This window comes from Phyllopteryx taeniolatus, chromosome 1, assembly GCF_024500385.1.
Source record: "Phyllopteryx taeniolatus isolate TA_2022b chromosome 1, UOR_Ptae_1.2, whole genome shotgun sequence".
NCBI lineage: Eukaryota > Metazoa > Chordata > Actinopteri > Syngnathiformes > Syngnathidae > Phyllopteryx > Phyllopteryx taeniolatus.
The window spans coordinates 29,979,555-29,998,001 of NC_084502.1; the positions used below are offsets into that span (position 1 = coordinate 29,979,555).

Genomic DNA, 18,447 nt, shown 5'->3' on the forward strand with positions numbered 1-18,447 from the left:
AGACAGACGGACAGACAGTTTTGGCAATTGGGGTGAGACAGACCGGTGAGCGCAGGCCCTGACACTGGGTGGGGGGTAACACTTGGCGTTGTCCTCCACCGGTCCGGTCATGTGACTCCTCATCTCGGTCAGATTGGCAGACAGCTTGAGAACTCGGTTGACGGCTCCGACGAAAACCTCGCCTGTCCTCTTGTGGACGGTCAGGTGGGTGAGGGATGTGTCAAACACCCGGTACGCCGCTCGGTCACCTGCTGCCACCAGGGGGGTAGGCCGTTCTGCCGGAGCACAGAGGAGGAGGAGGGGCCAGGAGAGCAGGAGGAGCGAGAGGACGGGGATGGGAGAGGGAAACATGGCGGGAGACGGACGAGACGGGAAAGGAAGGAGGAGTTGTCCACAGGTGGATGAAGAGTGTCAGCAGGTCATGACTGCAAAACAAAGAAGATAGCCACCATTAGACGTCGTTTAGTTTAGAGCAGGGATTGATGCCATGAGAGATCATGAGGTGTGCCAAGAGAAATGATCCAACTTCTCCTTATTGGTCTGAAAATGATCATTTATTAACTCCATATAATGTGTTTTTGTTCATCTGTATCTTTGTTCATCAGGATCTATCAGAAACATATAGTGACAGGCAGATCAATTACATACTCTTCCACAAAATGGCAGAAATTCCTGATCTGACACTGAGGCGCAGTAACTGAACAGTTGGTACTCTGGAGGTGTCTCAGAGTCTTCACAAGTCTCTGATAACACCACAAAACTGTGATAGATTTGCTGCTAGTTGCTTTTTTTTTAAATTGTCCAGAGATTGCGTTATTTGGAATCCCACTCGTGTTCTAGGCAGGACACGCCCCGCTCCAATATTACCGGCTGCAGAACACATGCCGCTGAAAAATTATTGGCTGCTGAATCCCGGTAGAACACGTCCTACTGCTTCCAGACGGGAAAAGAAGTATGTGCTTTAAGTGTGGCGAACCCTAACCCTAATATGAATCTCATTAATCCTAACCCACCCTAATCCTAAACCATCCTAAACTGTTTTAACACCAACCCTAACTATAATAAACTACTTTGTTTTTATTTTGTATAAAACGTGATCCATAGTTGGAATGGTCATCCCATCCCATCTGCTTTGCCTGCCCTTGCCGCGATGCAGGAGCCAATCATGTTGCAGCGGGACGTGGCCTGCCTAGCACACGAGTGGGATTCCTAATAATGCAGTGGGGTCAGAAAAGTTGCTAACTATAGCAACAAAGTCGCTAAATTAGCAACACAGAGTACCCCTGGCTTTTCCCAACACCCTAGCTCTGCCCATTTGTCATTAAGGCAGGATGGACTGAGTAATGTTTAGTACGTTCTGTCCTGACAATATGCCTTTATGGCCCATAGTTTTCGGTTTGCAATTCACTTTCCATTGACACTTTATGTGTGTTATGCCTGTTGTGTGTTCATCCACTCACAGTTGTAACTGTATCCAGCTTTGAAGTGCAGCTCACAGACACTGTAAAATGTAAAACCACTAGCACAAGAGGAGGATTTGAGAGACAAAAATTTGAAAAAGCACCGAATTCCCAACAAGGCAGTGAAAACTGTTGACAGATCTTTTTATAGTCTGCAAGCATTGCGTGAAACATTTCTCATATTTTAAGGGAAACAAAAGCAATATGACCAAGCGTCTTCTCCGTTCGTATCCTGATGAAACGTTGGCTGGACACACGACATTTGAGCAACTCGAAAAGGTAACAGCAGTGAAAAAACAAGTGTCTATTGAAAAATGCTGCCACTTAAGAAAAACACAAGAATATATCCCTTGCAGTAGGAACATTTATTGTTACAGATTTGTAGACTCACTCTGTGGTCAAAGATGTGTGGTTTGGCCGCTTAATGAAAATGCTTAAACCACATTATGCTTCAGTTCACATTTTAGCAACGTTTTCATTCCTAAACCAAGTGTAACAGTTGGATTAAGTGTGGGCCGATTGCTCCTGCAGAGTAGGGTGCAAGCATGACCAATCGACCAAGGCTTAATCAGACTGTTACACAAGTAGTGTTTACATTTTTGTATGTTTTAATTTGTTGTACAAATTTTATACTATTGTATTGTCAAGAGTATACAATTAGTCAAGGAATAAAAGGCTGTTTACCATTTGAAAGAGTTTTGTTTATTGTTTAAATAATGGTGAACTTGAAATAAAAAAATTGCTCTCTTCATGCAAAAAAAAAAACGTACAAAAAATGTACCAAACCATGGTCCAAAAACCAAGGTATGGACAGTACTGTGGGTTACCTGTACTGTCGCACCCCTACTGACTATGAGTCCGTTGTTTGCCTGTATGTGCTCTGCCACTGACCCACGACCAGTCCAGAGTGTACTCCGCCCACTCCTGGCCCAAAGTCAACTGGGATAGGCTCCAGTTCACCCTAATCCCTAATATGACCCGAATTAGGTTATGCCCTATACAAAATGGATGGATATGATTTAAGAAAAAGTAAATGTTTAAATACAATAGAATCCATGTAAATACAGTGTTTGTCTGAGCCAGCGGGGGGAAGTGGAATACGCATGTGTGTGAATGATAAGAACAGTAGCGCCTCTGCCTCAATTTGAGCCAGGAAAACCTTTGTAGTTGGGACTGAAGGAGGGAAGAAGAAGTGGAAAGTAAAGTTAATGGTGGTGCCTTAGTGGTAATCGGAGATCTCGGGGCTGTGACTCCCAAAGTGGGCGAGTGGCCCAAGCGGGTTCCAATAACATTTGAGACCTCTACAGAGAAGAATACAATCCTAAAATCGTCATTTGCACACCAGGAAATTAATGAGAACCTTTGAAACTGGTGTGCTAACTAAATCTATCCATTTTCTATAGCACTTGTTCTTATTAATGTCACGGGTGAATTTATGCGAGACTGGTCACAGTTGTCTTCATAACATTGTTTTTGGATTATTTTGTTATTAATTCTGCTCTCACATTGTTTTGCATATGGCAAGAAAGGAGCCCGCTGGAAGGCAATCAGTGAGTCATTGGCGCTGAACAAGGCCAAAGACATGGTGCCCATTTATATGTTATGGAAAAGCAGTCATTGATCCACATGTTGGAAATGATGCCTCCAAAGAGAGCTGTAAGGGGTGTGATGTTGCTCTTCCATTTAAGTAGTTGATGCCTTATTTCATGTTAAATTGTTCAACATCCATCCATCCATTCTCTGAACGGCTTATCCTCACTAGGGTAGCGCGTGTGCTGTAGCCTATCCCAGTTGACTTTGGACGAGAGGCGAAGTACAACCTGAACTGGTTGCCAGCCAATCACAGAATTGTTCAACATTTAAAATGTGAAATTATTAAGGATTGTGTTGACATGTTTCGACAAAGAGAAACACTTTCAGTATTTACACATTGTGAAAAGTAGGGCTCCGAATGAATCAGTGGTGATTCATTCGTAAACCTCTTGTGTGACATAATACAGGACGAATGATTTGGCTCTACGTTAGCCCTACAATGCCAAAATGTAAAGTCTAAAATGTTGTTTTTTTGGGATATCTTCCGTGTAGTGTGACATATCAACGACAACTCTCTGACAGCACACCTTGACATTACCCAATAGGATTGTGTATTGTGACCGGCGCCTCGCCTCCCGTGCTTGCCCTTGTCAACATTTACTCACACGCACGAACCAATGTTTACCGAAGCTTTAGAGGATGATTCGACAGAACGCCGGCATGTTTACGTACAACCATTAGTGCTAGCACTAGCTTGCTAGGCTACATAATGTTTTGTTGCCTGCTTGCAAGCCATATTGTATTAAAAGGTCGTGAACATACCTAAAGCAAACCTTGAATGAATGTCCTCTCCCAAGCACCGGTGATGACAACCACACATTTTTTTCTCATTTTATTCTTTTTTTCCCCCGACACAATACATTAGTGCGGCGCATTGTTGTTGTCGTCGCCATGGTAACGAGTGTATCCGGTCGAGTTGACCGGTCAAACGTTTTCTGGTTCCGCCTCTCCAACAGTGTTTGATTTGACAAGATAAAGCCCAATGATCCTAAAAGACGGTATCCGGTGGTATCGGACTACATGTCGTGTAGTGTTGCCACTGTCTGCCCGAGATACGGCAGGATATTATGGCAGTAGTCTGACACAGTGCAATCGTCAAAGACCAAATTTCTCTTGTAGTCTGATCCAGGCACTACATGGCGGTGCCACAAGAGAAGCCGAAAAAGCCATCGCTGGGGGGGGGGACCGTAAAGATGGAATGGGAGAAAGTTTATCAAACACAGCGTGAAAGTTGATGACAGTAGTTAGGTTGCCAGCAGGCTAAGTATCCAGCAGGCTAGCTGGGAAGGCGGCACTGACGAGCATAAAAAAGAGACAGAATTCTATCGTAGGGCAAGGTACGGTGAAGTTAAATTAAGCCATTTTAAACTAAAAAGAAAAGCTTTCCTGTACAGAGACGCAACAACTAATACACGCCAGCCAAAACATGCCAGCGTCTACTCTTAGTGGTTCAATAGACAGTCTTCAAATATTCAAATTAGATTTTTCATTTGTTGGATTGTTATTTCAGAATAGTACAAGGAGTAACGATTCGATTGTGATTCGCTTATCGTTCATTACTGTCTATATGAAAAGCGAATGAGGTTTTACAGGGCGAGTCCGAGCCCTAGCGAAAATATTTTTTTTCCATTTCCATTACAGTGGTGCCTTGAGATACGAGTGACCCAACTTATGAGTGTTTCAAGCTTTCGTTGTTGCTGTGACTTGCGATCGCAGGAAACTCAACTCAACACACGTTACAGTTTTTATTTATCCTTTATTTATCCAGGAATTATCCCATTGAGATACAAGATCTCCTCTTCCAGCAATAAGGAGCAATTTGGTAAATAGTGAACAACTATTCAAAAAAGTGGAGCTGAGCGAAGAGTTGAGACGACTCAATGAAGTGTTTTATGGCTCCCACGTGCGTTGTAGGCAGGACACACCACGCTACAATATGACTGGCTGCTGCATCCAGGCAGGACTGCGTAGAACTCAAGTGGCATACATAATAATGCCTAAATGAACATTATAGTCGTCTGTCTGTCTGCCCCCAGGTGGCCAAGGCAGGCAGACCAGAAGGCTGTTCAAGTGTATTTAATTATATTTAATTATGTCATGAATAACATTTCCATTCATGTAAAAAGATAATTAGAGAAACGTGTGTTTGAGTTACAAGTATGGTCAATGAAACAAATTAAACTCGTATCTCAAGGCGCCACTGTATTTCTGTGGAAGTTGGTGAAAGTTAATGCTCAGAAAAAAATGATTCATTTGGTGTCCAGAAAAGGGAAAAAACAAAACATGTAATTGTGACTTACTAATGGTATTTCCTTTCTCTACAAGCAAAGGGGGAAAAATTATTAAAATCCGAAATTGGATTTATACAAAATACATTTTTTTTATAGATGTTTTTATATGAATGCAATATCGCCGAGCCCTGCTGTTAACCCCGAACGCCTCTTTTACATCTGCAAACTTGTTGTGTCGGTGGAGTGCGTGACTCAGTGGAGGTACATTCAAACAAAAATAACAAGATTGCAGGGTGATGGATGGTCAAATGAAATTGAAGAGCACTTCAAGAAACACACACACAGGTCCATCTGTCGACCGCTCCTCTCTGGTGTCCCCCTCAGCCCAGCAGGCTAATTAGTTAATGTGCTGATCTTTCACTGCTTCTTTGTGCTTCAGTGTGTGTGTGTGTGTGTGTGTGTGTGTGTGTGTGTGTGTGTGCGTGTGTGCGTGTGTGCGCGCACAGCATGACTGCTGTGCTGGACTAGAACTTCCTTAATGTGACGTGGTGGTGGATTCCGTCTCATTAAGCACTAATCATCGCGACTGCAAGGAAACAAGCATGGGGGCACTAGTGTAAAATGATAACCAACACACCATCTAAGAGGAAAAGCTTGCTAGCTAGTAAGCTTCTGTATCATTTGTTTTCGTCCAAACCTTTGTACACAAGGTTGATTTGTAAACTGGGACACACAGGCCTGGTCGTTTAGCATAAAATAACCATGCATTGTCATTTTTAATTGTATTAGTTATCCATCCATCCATTTTTCGAACAGCTTATCCTCACTAGGGTCGCAGGTGTGCTGGTGCCAACTCAGCTGACTTCGGGCAAGAGGCGGGGTAAACCCTGAACTGGTTGCCAGCCAATTGCAGGGCACATAGTGTATAAAGAAACAACAATTCACACTCACATTCACACCTATGGGCAATTTAGAGTTTTCAATTAACCTACCGTGCATGTTTGGGGGATGTGGGAGGAAACCGGAGTACCCGGAGAAAACCCACGCAGGCAGTGGGAGAACATGAAAACTCCCCAGAACTGTGAGGCACATGTGCTAACCAGTCCACCAGTCCATAAAAATTATGAACAGAATCGGTGACAAAGGGCAGCCTTGGTGGAGTCCAACCCTCACCGGAAACAATTCCGACTTACTGCCGGATATGCGGACCAAACTCTGACTCCGGTCGTACAGGGACCGAACAGCCCGTATCCGGGGGTTCGGTAGCCCATACTCCCGAAGCACCCCCCCACAGGACCCCCCGAGGGACACGGTCGAACGCCTTCTCCATGTCCACAAAACACATGTAGACTGGTTGGGCGAACTCCCATGCACCCTCAAGGACCCTGACAAGGGTGTAGGGCTGGTCCACTGTTCCACGGCCAGGACGAAAACCACACTGCTCCTCCTGAATCCGAGATTCAACTTCCCGACGGACCCTCCTCTCCAGCACCCCTGAATAGACCTTACCAGGGAGGCTGAGGAGTGCGATCCCCCTGTAGTTGGAACACACCCTCCTGTCCCCCTTTTTAAGAAGGGGGACCACCACCCCAGTCTGCCAATCCAGAGGCCCTGTCCCCGATGTCCACGCGATGTTGCAGAGGCGTGTTAACCAGGACAGCCCTACAACATCCAGAGCCTTGAGGAACTCCGGGCGAATCTCATTCACCCCTGGGGCCTTGCCACCGAGGAGCTTTTTAACCACCTCGCTGACCTCAACCCCAGAGATAGGAGAACCCGCCTCAGAGAACCCAGACTCTGCTCCCTCATGGGAAGGCGTGTCGGTGGAATTGAGGAGGTCTTCGAAGTATGTTCAACAGTATGTGGAGCGGAGGAGGGATGCCCCGGCACAACTTTTTCACTTCCGATACGATATCGATATTGCAGTCTTGAGTATTGGCTGATACTGATAATGATCCGATGGGATATCAGCACAAATTATACATTCTATTATTTATTTTGTAGGATGGAATGTTAGAAACGGCTTCAATTGAATTATATGATTCAAACAGGGAACAATAGTAAGCAAGGTACAAGAAAAACGGACCCATTTATTGTTATAAACCAATGGGTTACATAAAATTTCACCTTAAACATAAGAATACACTACAGCTGAATAAAAACGAGGAAAATCCAGAAAAATAACATCATTAAATACGATAAAAGCAAACTGTATATATTTTAAAGTGTTAAATAACCACTATGTGTACCTTAAACATAGTAAGCATATTCTACTATTGAATAGACTAAATTAAAAAAAAAAATAAAAATGAAGACCCTGAAAAATAATTTTAGCAAATCTAATAAATACAACGCCCGAAGATTGCTGGGATAGGCTCCAGCACGCCCGCAACCCTAGTGAGGATAAGCGGAACGGAATATGAATGAATGAATAATAATAAATAGAAATTATACTTTAGACGTAGATAGACTTTATTGTCCGTCAGGTATCCACAAGTGTTTATGGAATGAAATTTTGTTGCCTTTGGCTCAGCAAAGAATTTGGAATATACATTTAAAAAGGTAATTAATACATTTTAAAAATCTAAAAATGTAGTTAATGATGCAGCGGTAATTTAAAAATACATAGTCCGATTTTGAGAACTGCAGTCATGTACAGCATAATGCAAAAGGGGCTTTGCTATTTAGCTTAGCTGTTAGCCCACCTCAACAGCAGTGCTTTCCCCTCCAGTCATATCGCCTCCGCTTGCTCCTCTGTCGGCTTACGGCTCTTTTCACACTGCACTTGGCAAGGCGTCTGATGCCCTCGACTTTCCCATTCATTGTGTGTGTGCTGAGGGGGCATCAGCGCGTTTTGACGGACGCTGAGTGTTGTGTCAAAGCAGAGGACGTCTGACGCTCAGCGCCGCATCATCGAATAGAAATATTTTCTATACGGGACCATTGACGTGGTGACGTCAAAAAGCTCCTCCAATGGGAGCGGGGCTGGCGGAGTCATTTCTGAGTGCTATTTTGGCTGACTTGTACTGGAAACGGCAAGGGGGAAATGGAGGAAAGCATAATAATTGCGGTGTCCCACTATTCTGAACTTTGGGCCAATAGAAAAATAATATATCGAGACATGTCTGCGGAAGGCTTTCAAACTCCCTTTCAAAGCTCCCTGCTCAGCCTGAAATACGCCTCGAAGTGCTCTTCCTGGAACTAGAAAGCTCACGAACAAGTTTGAACTCAGAGTTGCTGCCATGAAATTAGTGAGGGATATTCCCATTCCCTTTTTTTTGCTGCTGCGTCACCTCCTTTTTCTTAAAATAACCAAAGTTAGGGCTTTCTTTTCCAACAATGACAAATACATATTACCCTGCTGTGATCCAGTCAGCAGGGAAATCCTCCCGACTTCTTTCGAGGCTGTTGCGTCACCACTTCCAAATATGGGATGGCCACAACCATGGATATATTTGCGGATCTGAAAAACACGTGTAAATCACTGCCATATTTGTGGTTTTTAAAAAAAAACATGTAAATCACGGATATATTTGTGGATCTGAAAAAAGTGCAAATCGCGGATATATTTGCATAAATAATTTTGAGATAAATCCCTCCCCATAGTCATGAGCCATTTGATTGACAAGAGTTTTCCTCGAAGTGCTTGTAACACAGCACGCTTGTCGAGACTGGCAAAAAATTCACCCGCTTTGCCTTTGCAAAAGCAGTCCACTTCGACGCTCTAACCATGTCCTTGGGCCACTAGAACAACTACTTTGCCAAATGGGAACAATGCATCGCGACACAGCAACGTGGCATCTAAGAAACACAGAGGAATAACATACTAGAAAAGGAGACAATGAATAGGTTTCACCACAATAATCAGCGTGGTGTGGCTCCAGAAAGTGACGTCACTGTCGAAGATTACCAAAGCGTGCTGATTTTTTTAATCTTCGTTACCAAGAGGTTTGCTATGGGACAAAGTCCAAAAGTACTGGGTAAATTGCAAAAATGTTTTGAATATTTTTTCTTGATGACTTTCAGCATGAGATTTACACTTTAGTACATTTTTTATTTTACCTCACATAAGACGTTTAAAATACAAAGTCACTGGATGATCATAATTCCAGCAAGTGCTGGCGTTCATATGGTATTTTGTTGTGCATATTAACTATTTTTGGTGTGGTAGGCGAAGGGTTTTGGTCAAAATATCCGTAACTGTCACAAGCCAATATAGCTGCAGCTTTAGGACACGCTGTTATTGCGATCACGTGGACTCTGCATGGAATCGATCCGGATATGGGCGCTGCTGGATAGAAGAGCTGTAGCGGCGTATGGAATGGACTGCTTGTATCTGAGCGCATATAACAGACATTTTTTAGGTCCATTTCTGTTTTTTGTGCTGATATCGCACCGTGATCCAGGATCAAATATCAGGTAAGGACAACCCTAACTATTAGTAGTTAACAGCTGTTGTTGTGCCCATTGTTCTCTCGCCTCTCTGTCCTTCTACTCTGTCTCTCCATCTAAACGCAACCAGCCGAGACAGACGGTCGCCCAACAGAGCCTGGGGTTGAGGTTTCCGTTTGAACTTTCTTCCCCAGAGGGAGTATTTTTCCTTGCCTCTGTTGCCAAGTGCTTGCTCATATGGGATTTAATGTTTTTTTTTTAAATGTAGGATTAGTGTGTTTCTGGACCTGCTCAATGTGTAAAGTGCCTTGAGATAACTTCTGGTCTGAATTGGCTTTATACATGTATATTTAAAATTGACTTGGCTTGACTCACTACATGAGACAGATCTGCACTTAAAATGATCAAATTTCACCATGGCAAGAAATACAGTAATTCCCTGTTATTGGCAGGATATAGAGACCAGAGAAATGCCCCAAAATGTTTATCATTGCTTATGTTAATATTTTAAACCATAAATATACCAGAAACTATGATCCCAAAACACATGGCCATCATCTCAGTCATTTCACAACATTACATTTATAAAAAAAATTGCTCACGGAAGTTTTGATTTAGGAAAAATTTCCATGCACATGTGACGAAGACTCTGTAGGTTCCACTAACAACCCATGCTAAACGTAGCTCCTCCCCGACATACAAAGCTTGTCTCTCAGTTACTTTAATATACACTGTATTTTCAAAAATATTCATTCACCTGCCTTGACTCACATTTGATCACATAGATTTTAAGTGATATCCCATTCTAAATCCATATGGTTTAATATGATGTTTGTCGATCCTTTGTAGCTACATGATAACCACTTCAACTCTTGTGGGAAGCCTTTTCAGAAGAGTTAAAGATGTTATAATTGCAGAGGGTGGACCAATATCATATCAAAGCCTATGGATTAAGAATGGGATGTCACTTTCATATCTGAGTCAAGGCAGGTGAGCGAATACTTTTGGCAATATAGTGTACTTCCTTGACACTTTCCTATTTAGATGGGGTTTTGGTGGCATCTTGTGCATTTCAGAAAGAGTACAAAAACTGTGAATATGTAAGTTTTTCAACAAAAAAGGTGGATATAAATAAAGTAATAAAGAATAAATAAAGTAATAAAGAATAAAGTAAATTCATTCGAATTTTCGAGATTACTGTATGCTGTAAAAAACTTCTTCTATGTCTGTTAATTCCTGATCCTTGGGGTATTTTGAAAAAAACAGCTGGGATTGAAAAGATCTGGGGAAATTTCCTCAATGTTCTCCCATCAACATCTCCTCTTGGGTGATTTCGTCTTTCTTTAGTTAATAGAAGGCCTGTCACGATAATTACTATATACTTATCATTTGATACAGAATATGGACACGATAGTTTTTTGGGACTCGATAAACTGTCATTGTTGTGGTGATGTGGCGTGCGGATCACAGAGTGAGCTGACAGAGATGGACAGCTGTGTCATTAGCCGCTAGTGGACTCATGTAACACCGGCGGTGTTGGCTCCATCCAATACTCCACAGCCTTGCTCCATATGCATCGCATAGATTCATTCAACAGAGACACTTAAAGGTCAGAGGAGAAAGATGTTATGGGGTCAGTTAAAATTCATATTTGCATTTTTTATATGTTATGTAATTCATGCACGACATTTCCAGCAAGCTGTCAACTATAGCTAAAAATTTGTTTTTTAATACGCGTATTGAGCACTCCCCAAACATACCCAAAGCTCGAGACACTGGGGTGTAGTTACTCTATCCACCGCAAAGGCCACCAGAAGTGACGTTGCAATTGCCAAACACAGCGCGCTACACACTATAAGCAATGGCGAACAACCTACTGGAATATGAGGAGGAGGAGGATTTCGACATACAGGAGCACCCAGCTGAACTTGCCATCGTCAAACCGTATATTTTTGAGCCAATCAGGAGGTCGTAAAATAACAGTGACGACGACGAGCAGCTAAGTAGCAGCTGTACAACAGAAAAAGAGAGTGACCACTGGGCCGCGCAGAGCGGATTGGAAATACAGACTGGTATGTTTTTGCATCCCATAAATCCATAATTTACTTGCTCCAGCATCCTCACTTGTCGATAGAAACATTGAGTCATGAATAAAATATAACAGGCATGCTCATGGGGTCAGACAGTTGAGGGAAAAAAAGCATGTCTTTTTATACAGTCGTGACTAGAAAAAATGGCACCCATGCCAATATTTATTAGCATGACTATACGTATTATTCATTCATATATGTTCCAGTGACATGGCACAAGCTTTTACATAGTATGCCGTATTCCTATATATTGTGTGCCCCTCGCTCAAGTATCTTTACAACACGCCGCACTGAAAGTCTTTGCTGTGTCTGTTGGTTTGTCATATAGGCAAAAGTACAGACGACAGTACTGAAAAGTACTGCGTGGGTCTTTTTTTCGACTTCCCAGTGCATAATAACCATAATAGAGTCGTAGGTATATATAAGGAAATCCTCACCTCTTGTCTGCGCCGCTTCGCTGCTGCACCATGGCGGCTGCGAGATTTAGTTCTCTTGCTGACGGTTGAGGTCCCGATGGCAGTAGGAAAAATAGTTGGCACTGTAGCTGGTTTCAGCCTCTGCCTAACTACACCTGTGTATCCAGTGCTTTCTCCTAAGTCTTTCTCAAAACACGCTGCTTCGAAGTGATCAGTACAGAGTTTGGAATGCTTACTAGGCACCCATAGCTGACCACGTTTCTTCCCCTGTCGATTGAGTTTCCCTATCCACTGGTCACATTTTCCTTTTTCACTTGGAAAGCTAAATAAACTCTTGCCACTGCCTGAACCATTTGTACAACCAAATGCCACACAATAAACCATCGTAAAATCGCTAAATCGTACGACAACAAATATACAAGGATGGAAACAACAGCGTGGCACAATAGCACACAATGCTGAATGAACAGGCTGTTTGGCTAGAGTTACGTAACAGCGCCGGATAGAGCCGAAGACCGGAAGGAAGGCGCCAGAGGCAAAAAGCAGGTGCATTCTGAATCATATTTCTCTATTTAACTGCTGTATATCTGCTATATAGGCGGCACGGTGGACGACTGGTTAGAGCGTCTGCCTCACAGTTCTGGGGACCCGGGGTTCAATGCCCGGCCCCGCCTGTGTGGAGTTTGCATGTTCTCCCCATGCCTGGGTGGGTTTTCTCCGGGCACTCCGGTTTCCACCCACATCCCAAAACATGTATGGTAGGTTAATTGAAGACTCTAAATTGGATGTTTGTTTATGTGTGCCCTGCGATTGGCTGGCAACCAGTTCAGGGTGTACCCCACCTCCTGCCCGATGACAGTTGAGATAGGCTCCGGCACGCCCGCGACCCTTGTGAGGATAAGCGGCTCAGAAAATGGATGGATATCTGCTATATAATCACTTTGAAATGGCAGATGTGGTTTGTAAAGGGAATCTTGAGTTATCAAGAACATTTTTAACATCTTTGTCCTCTGACCTTTAAGGGAAGGTTAACTGTTTATTATGTTTGCTAGCCTGCGAGCTAGCCCACGAGCTAACAACCTAGCCTGCAAGCCCGATTTAAGGAGCTAAATAGCTTGCTCCACGTCATTTACAAAATCAGGGCCACTCTCAGAGTTGTTGTGTGTGTTAGTCCCCAATTAACAAATACGAGAAATTTATTATGTTCAGTAACTTATGAGCTAACGAGCTAGCGAGCTAAGGAGCTAAACAGCTTGCTCCACTGCGGCAAAGTTGTTTACAGTAAAACGTCAACGCCTCTCTCCGAGTTGTTGTGTGTGTTAGTGTAACGGGAGCAAGCTAGACTTTGCTGATGTACGTTAAGAAGCCTCACTCTCCACTGCCCGCTACAGGCCACTGAGCTCACGGCCTGTCTTTTAGCTCAATGGTCAGCGTTCTCATTGTCCAATGCAAGACAATATATTTAGTGTGCAGAAGCATGGCAACGACAAGCCCAGCCGGCTGCCGTCTTGCTCACTGTCCCTAATTAAGTGGCCGGCCGCACAGATAAAAAACTTGCTACTTGAAATCACCACGAAAGAAGGAAAAAATAAAATAATGTTGTGGTGATGTAGTTTGCTTTGCTTAAAGACGTTAGTAAAATGTCAATGTGTCGTCTTTTGTAGTTTTGACCAATGAATGAGTGAGCTCAAGTGAGCTAACATTAATAGCTATACTAGCGACGCATTAAATGATCAGTCCATATTGAACTCGAGTATTGACTTGGAAGAATTTGCTTTCATGATATGGTACAACTCGTTCGGTGAAATTTTCGGCGTGCCTTGAGTGAATTGTAAATAATAAAATCATTTGCCGTAGAGATCAACAGACCGGAAGAGGCGGCGCAGGATCAGTCCTTAAAACCAGAAGTACGTGGGATAACCCCGGTTGATGACAGCAAACGTCAACATATATCTGATTGACAGGTAAAGGGCTCATCTTCAGCGGACCAACCACAGTCTTGCAGCTAGAGGGCGGCCCTTATTTTTCATGATTTCAGAGGCATAAAAAACCACCAACGATATAATCATTTATCGTGATATTTTTGGGGAAAATATATCGTCTTTAAAAAATTGTTATCGTGACAGGCCTAGTTAATAGTGTTTAACGGTGTTGTAGTAAATATGTTATACATCGAGAGCTGATTGGTGTAGCATTCTGGGGTCGGGTTGGGGGCAGCGAATGCTTGTTTTTGTTATTATTTTTATTAATATATAATAATAGATATTTGTATCTCTTTTTTGCCTGTTCTTGTATCTCTTTGTCTTGAATGTTGTATTTTGTCTTGTTGAGAGAGAGAAAATATTGGAACGATGTATGTACATATTTTGATAATAATAAAAAAATCTTAAAAATGAATAACGTGGGAATATTCTGAAAAAAAGAAGATACCTGGGAACTTAAACTGTGAAGAATGCACAATGTCTCCTTTAAAGCTGTCTCTCTCTCACACACACACACACACACACATATTCACGCACGCACGCACACACACGGAGTCCCCACTGCTGCAGGTCAGGGGTCATCTAGAGCGGAAAAGAAAAGGGCCAAGTGATTGTTTCCTTTCAGTTGTTCTGCATATCCTGTCTTCTGTGTGTGTGTGTGTGTGTGTGTGTGTGTGTGTGTGTGTGTGTATGAAATGTTAGGAGCCTTACAGCACTGACAAGAAGATTGCAACGAGATGAGCTATGACCCCAGCCACCTGCAGAATAAGCTCAGGTTAGGTCTCGCTTAGGTCTAGCTTTGACACACGCACACACACGCGAGCACACAATCAATATTACATAATAACAGTGCAGTGACATCTTTCTTGTAATAACATGATGAGGAACATTCTGGAGAGCAGACAGCGGAAATCTCATTATCATTACACCGATGACATCATGAAAGCACACACACAAAAACAAACACAAGCACACACACAAGAACACGTGCAGTGAAGGAAGCCTACAGGTTAAACAAGCCTAAAAAGAAAATTTCAGAATGATTGTAAACAAGAGGCGCCAGGGTACGTTCGGGTGGCAGAACGTGAATGACTACCGCTGACCTGAATTTAAATAATGACAAAAACCTGCTGGTTTAGGTTGTTGCTGTTTTTTCCTTCCCCCCCAAAAAACAAATTAATTCAGCACAACCTGTGGATGAGGAGGCTAAATTGAGTGGATATCGTAAATTGTTGTACAGAGAACATCATAAGGCTTCACTTGTAAAGGGCCAGACTGGGAACGAAACATCCATCACCCGGTTTGTGGAAGACTTTTTCTCACATCCATATAAAATGTTTGGCTGGGTTGTCTGAGTAATTTAGCAACACATATTGGCTAGCGTGCTAGTTAACGTCAGGTCTTGTTTAAGTTAAAGTTAAGTTGAAGTGCTAGTGCTAGCTAGGGTTTACCCAGCTGTAAAACAATTAAGTACAATTAATGTCTAGGCCCAGGCTAACAAAAAACAGTTTCTATTGTAAAACTTTGTTAGGGTTACTTTGAACTATCCACTGTCCAAAATTGAACAGTTGGTGCAATATAATCACTTACATTGGCCAAGGTTAAGGCATTTCAATTATTTCTATCTCCTCAATTAACTAACATTGAGTCTCGCTTATCAGCTGTTTATCTAACGTAACATCTTTTCGACTGACACTTCACAAATTTCCCATTTCCTCAATCGCTCTGCATTAGTCAAATGACATGTAAGGGTGTGTTTATTAGTGGCACCTACAGAGAAAGCTCTGACTTTTACCACCCTTTAGTATGTGTGACAGGATAGTGAAACGGTCTATAAAATTACAAGTGACAGGATTTCTCAAAAATGACACACTGTCAAAATGCTGATCTGGCTGGCTGACAAGTTTTAGTTAAAAATATCCGCCAATAAGCTGGTATGGGACGAAATTCCGAGTGGTCCTCCAATTCGACGCGTAATAATGACCGTAAGGTTTCAAACAGCGTCACTTGCCCTATAATAGCGCATATGGAACATTATTGGTGCAGAGCAGTAAAATAGGTCATGTACTTAGTCATCCATTATTTTTTTCCTGAATGTATTTGTTATGAAACATTTTAGAGGTGTTTGATGTGCTCAATCCATGTTTTTCAAGAAAATTCCACAAAAGATGGCCGCCACTTGCTACTCGTTACTAATAAAATCTGATCTGGTGGAATGAGAGGCAGGAAATTATGTCATCACACCGCTAACAACAACAACAAATGTGTGTTGTTGTCAGTGACAAGGACAATTTAGAGTGACCCATAACATACACACCATATATAGTAAATACATGTTTATCAACTCGATGTACGAAGTATGTATCTATAGTTTATATTTTTTATACATAATATATGTATATCGTGTATTTATATGCATGTGTGTGTACAGGAAGAACAGACTTAAGGAAATCGCAGCCAAGTGGAGACTGCGGAGAAAACAAATATTGCAGCATCCACAGCTAACTAGCTGATTCAACGTTAGCGCTTATATTCACTTTGCTGTAACTGCTCAATGAGCAAGCAACAGTGCTTTATGTAAACGCTGCAGGACTGATTTCAAATGATTCCTGTGATTTTTCTTCCTGTTTTGTGCCCGCTACCAAGCAGTTGTTTTATTGTGTTGATCAAGATTGTTAGTCAAGTAGTGCCTCCTAAAACTTACAATAAATTTGCCCACAACACCAGTATCATCAATCGACACAAAATTGGTTGGACACGTTTATCATAACAGGACGCATGAAAAGTCTCACACATGCACAAAATTTAACAGAAAGTTTTGGTTTGAAGCATCCATTTTGGGTCAATTGCAGAGTTGGTACTTTGATGAACTCCTAACAGGAAATTGGCATAAATGAGCCCAAATCTCAAGCAGGTATACGAGACGGATGACATGAATTTAATTGTGAAACTTTTTTGCCTACGACAGGCATCTAGTGTGAGTTGACCTATATATATATTGACATATATATATATTTGTGTGTGTGTCTGTGTGTGTATATAGCTATGTGTATTTATTTATATTTATATATAGGCGGCACGGTAAGCGACTGGTTAGCATATCTGCCTCACAGTTCTGAGGACCGGGGTTCAAATCCCGGCCCCACCTGTGTGGAGTTTGCATGTTCTCCCCGTGCCTGCGTGGGTTTTCTCCGGGCCCTCTGGTTTCCTCCCACATCCCAAAAACATCCATGGTAGGTTGATTGAGGACTTTAAATTGCCCTTAGGTGTGAATGTGTGCGCGAATGGTTGTTTGTTTATATGTGCCCTGCGTTTGGCTGGCGACCAGTTCAGAGTGTACCCCGCCTCTCGCCCGAAGTCACCTGGGATAGGCTCCAGCGCCCCCGTGACCCTAACCAGGATAAGCGGTGTTGAGAATGGATGGATATTTATATATATTGGGGTACACCCTGGACTGGTTGCCAGCCAATGTCAGGGTACATAAAGACAAATTTAAGGACTGGTCACCAGCCATTGCCGGGAAACACGGACAATCACACTCATACATGCGGCCAATTTCTTTAACTTAATCTAATATGCATGTTTTTAGAATGTGTGAGGAAAAATTCACAAAAGACGGAGACAGCGTACAAACTCCATAGAGGAAGGCCGGAGCCCAGACTCAAACCCTAGGACCTCAGAACTGTGAGGCAGTTGTGTTAAGCACCCGCCTACCATGCTGCCAAGCGAAGACCAAAAATAGTTCATCCATCAATCCATTTTCTCTACCGCTTATCATAAATCACGGGTGAGCTGTAGCCTATCCCAGCTGATTTTGGGCAAGAGGCACTGTGGCCCGTGGACTGGTTGCCAGCCAATCACAGGGCACAAATAGATCAGCATTCACACTCACATCTCATCCACTGTGTGGCCCACCAAAGACCATTTCTCCATATAAATCACTAATCAATTCAAGGGTCACGGTAAATTGTCCTTATTATGCTCCATTGATGTGAATGGTTATTTGTCTATTTGTGCCAGCAACTGGCTGGCGACCAGTCCAGGGTTACCCAGCCTCTCACTCCAACTCACCCACGACCCTAATAAGGATAAGCGGTGGAGAAAATTGATGAATTAATTCAAGGATCAACAACGTTCCCTGGATATCAATGGATCACTGATGTCGAATGGTGACGTCATATGCGATCTGTCATTTTATCGAAGATCGCTGACTGACTGATTGAACGACTGACTGATTGACTGGTTGATCTACCGGATGATCAGAGGCTCCTTCAGAGAGCAAT

General features: G+C 42.7%; 1 protein-coding gene across 3 annotated transcripts in view; it reads right to left on the reverse strand.

Annotated features, from left to right (window-relative positions):
- Nucleotides 1–18,447, reverse strand: part of plxna3 (plexin A3) — an 85,580-nt gene that overhangs the window by 66,199 nt on the left and 934 nt on the right. The window contains exons 1-2 of one of the 3 annotated variants that reach the window (XM_061787306.1): nucleotides 8,642–8,737; nucleotides 44–425 (exon numbers count right to left, since the gene is read on the reverse strand). In XM_061787306.1, coding sequence (XP_061643290.1) covers nucleotides 44–351 — 308 coding nt within the window. In that variant the 5' untranslated portion in view covers nucleotides 352–425; nucleotides 8,642–8,737. Of the gene's footprint in view, nucleotides 1–43; nucleotides 1,445–8,641; nucleotides 8,738–18,447 lie in introns of those variants that run through there. The other 2 variants (XM_061787316.1, XM_061787297.1) reach the window with 2 other exon arrangements.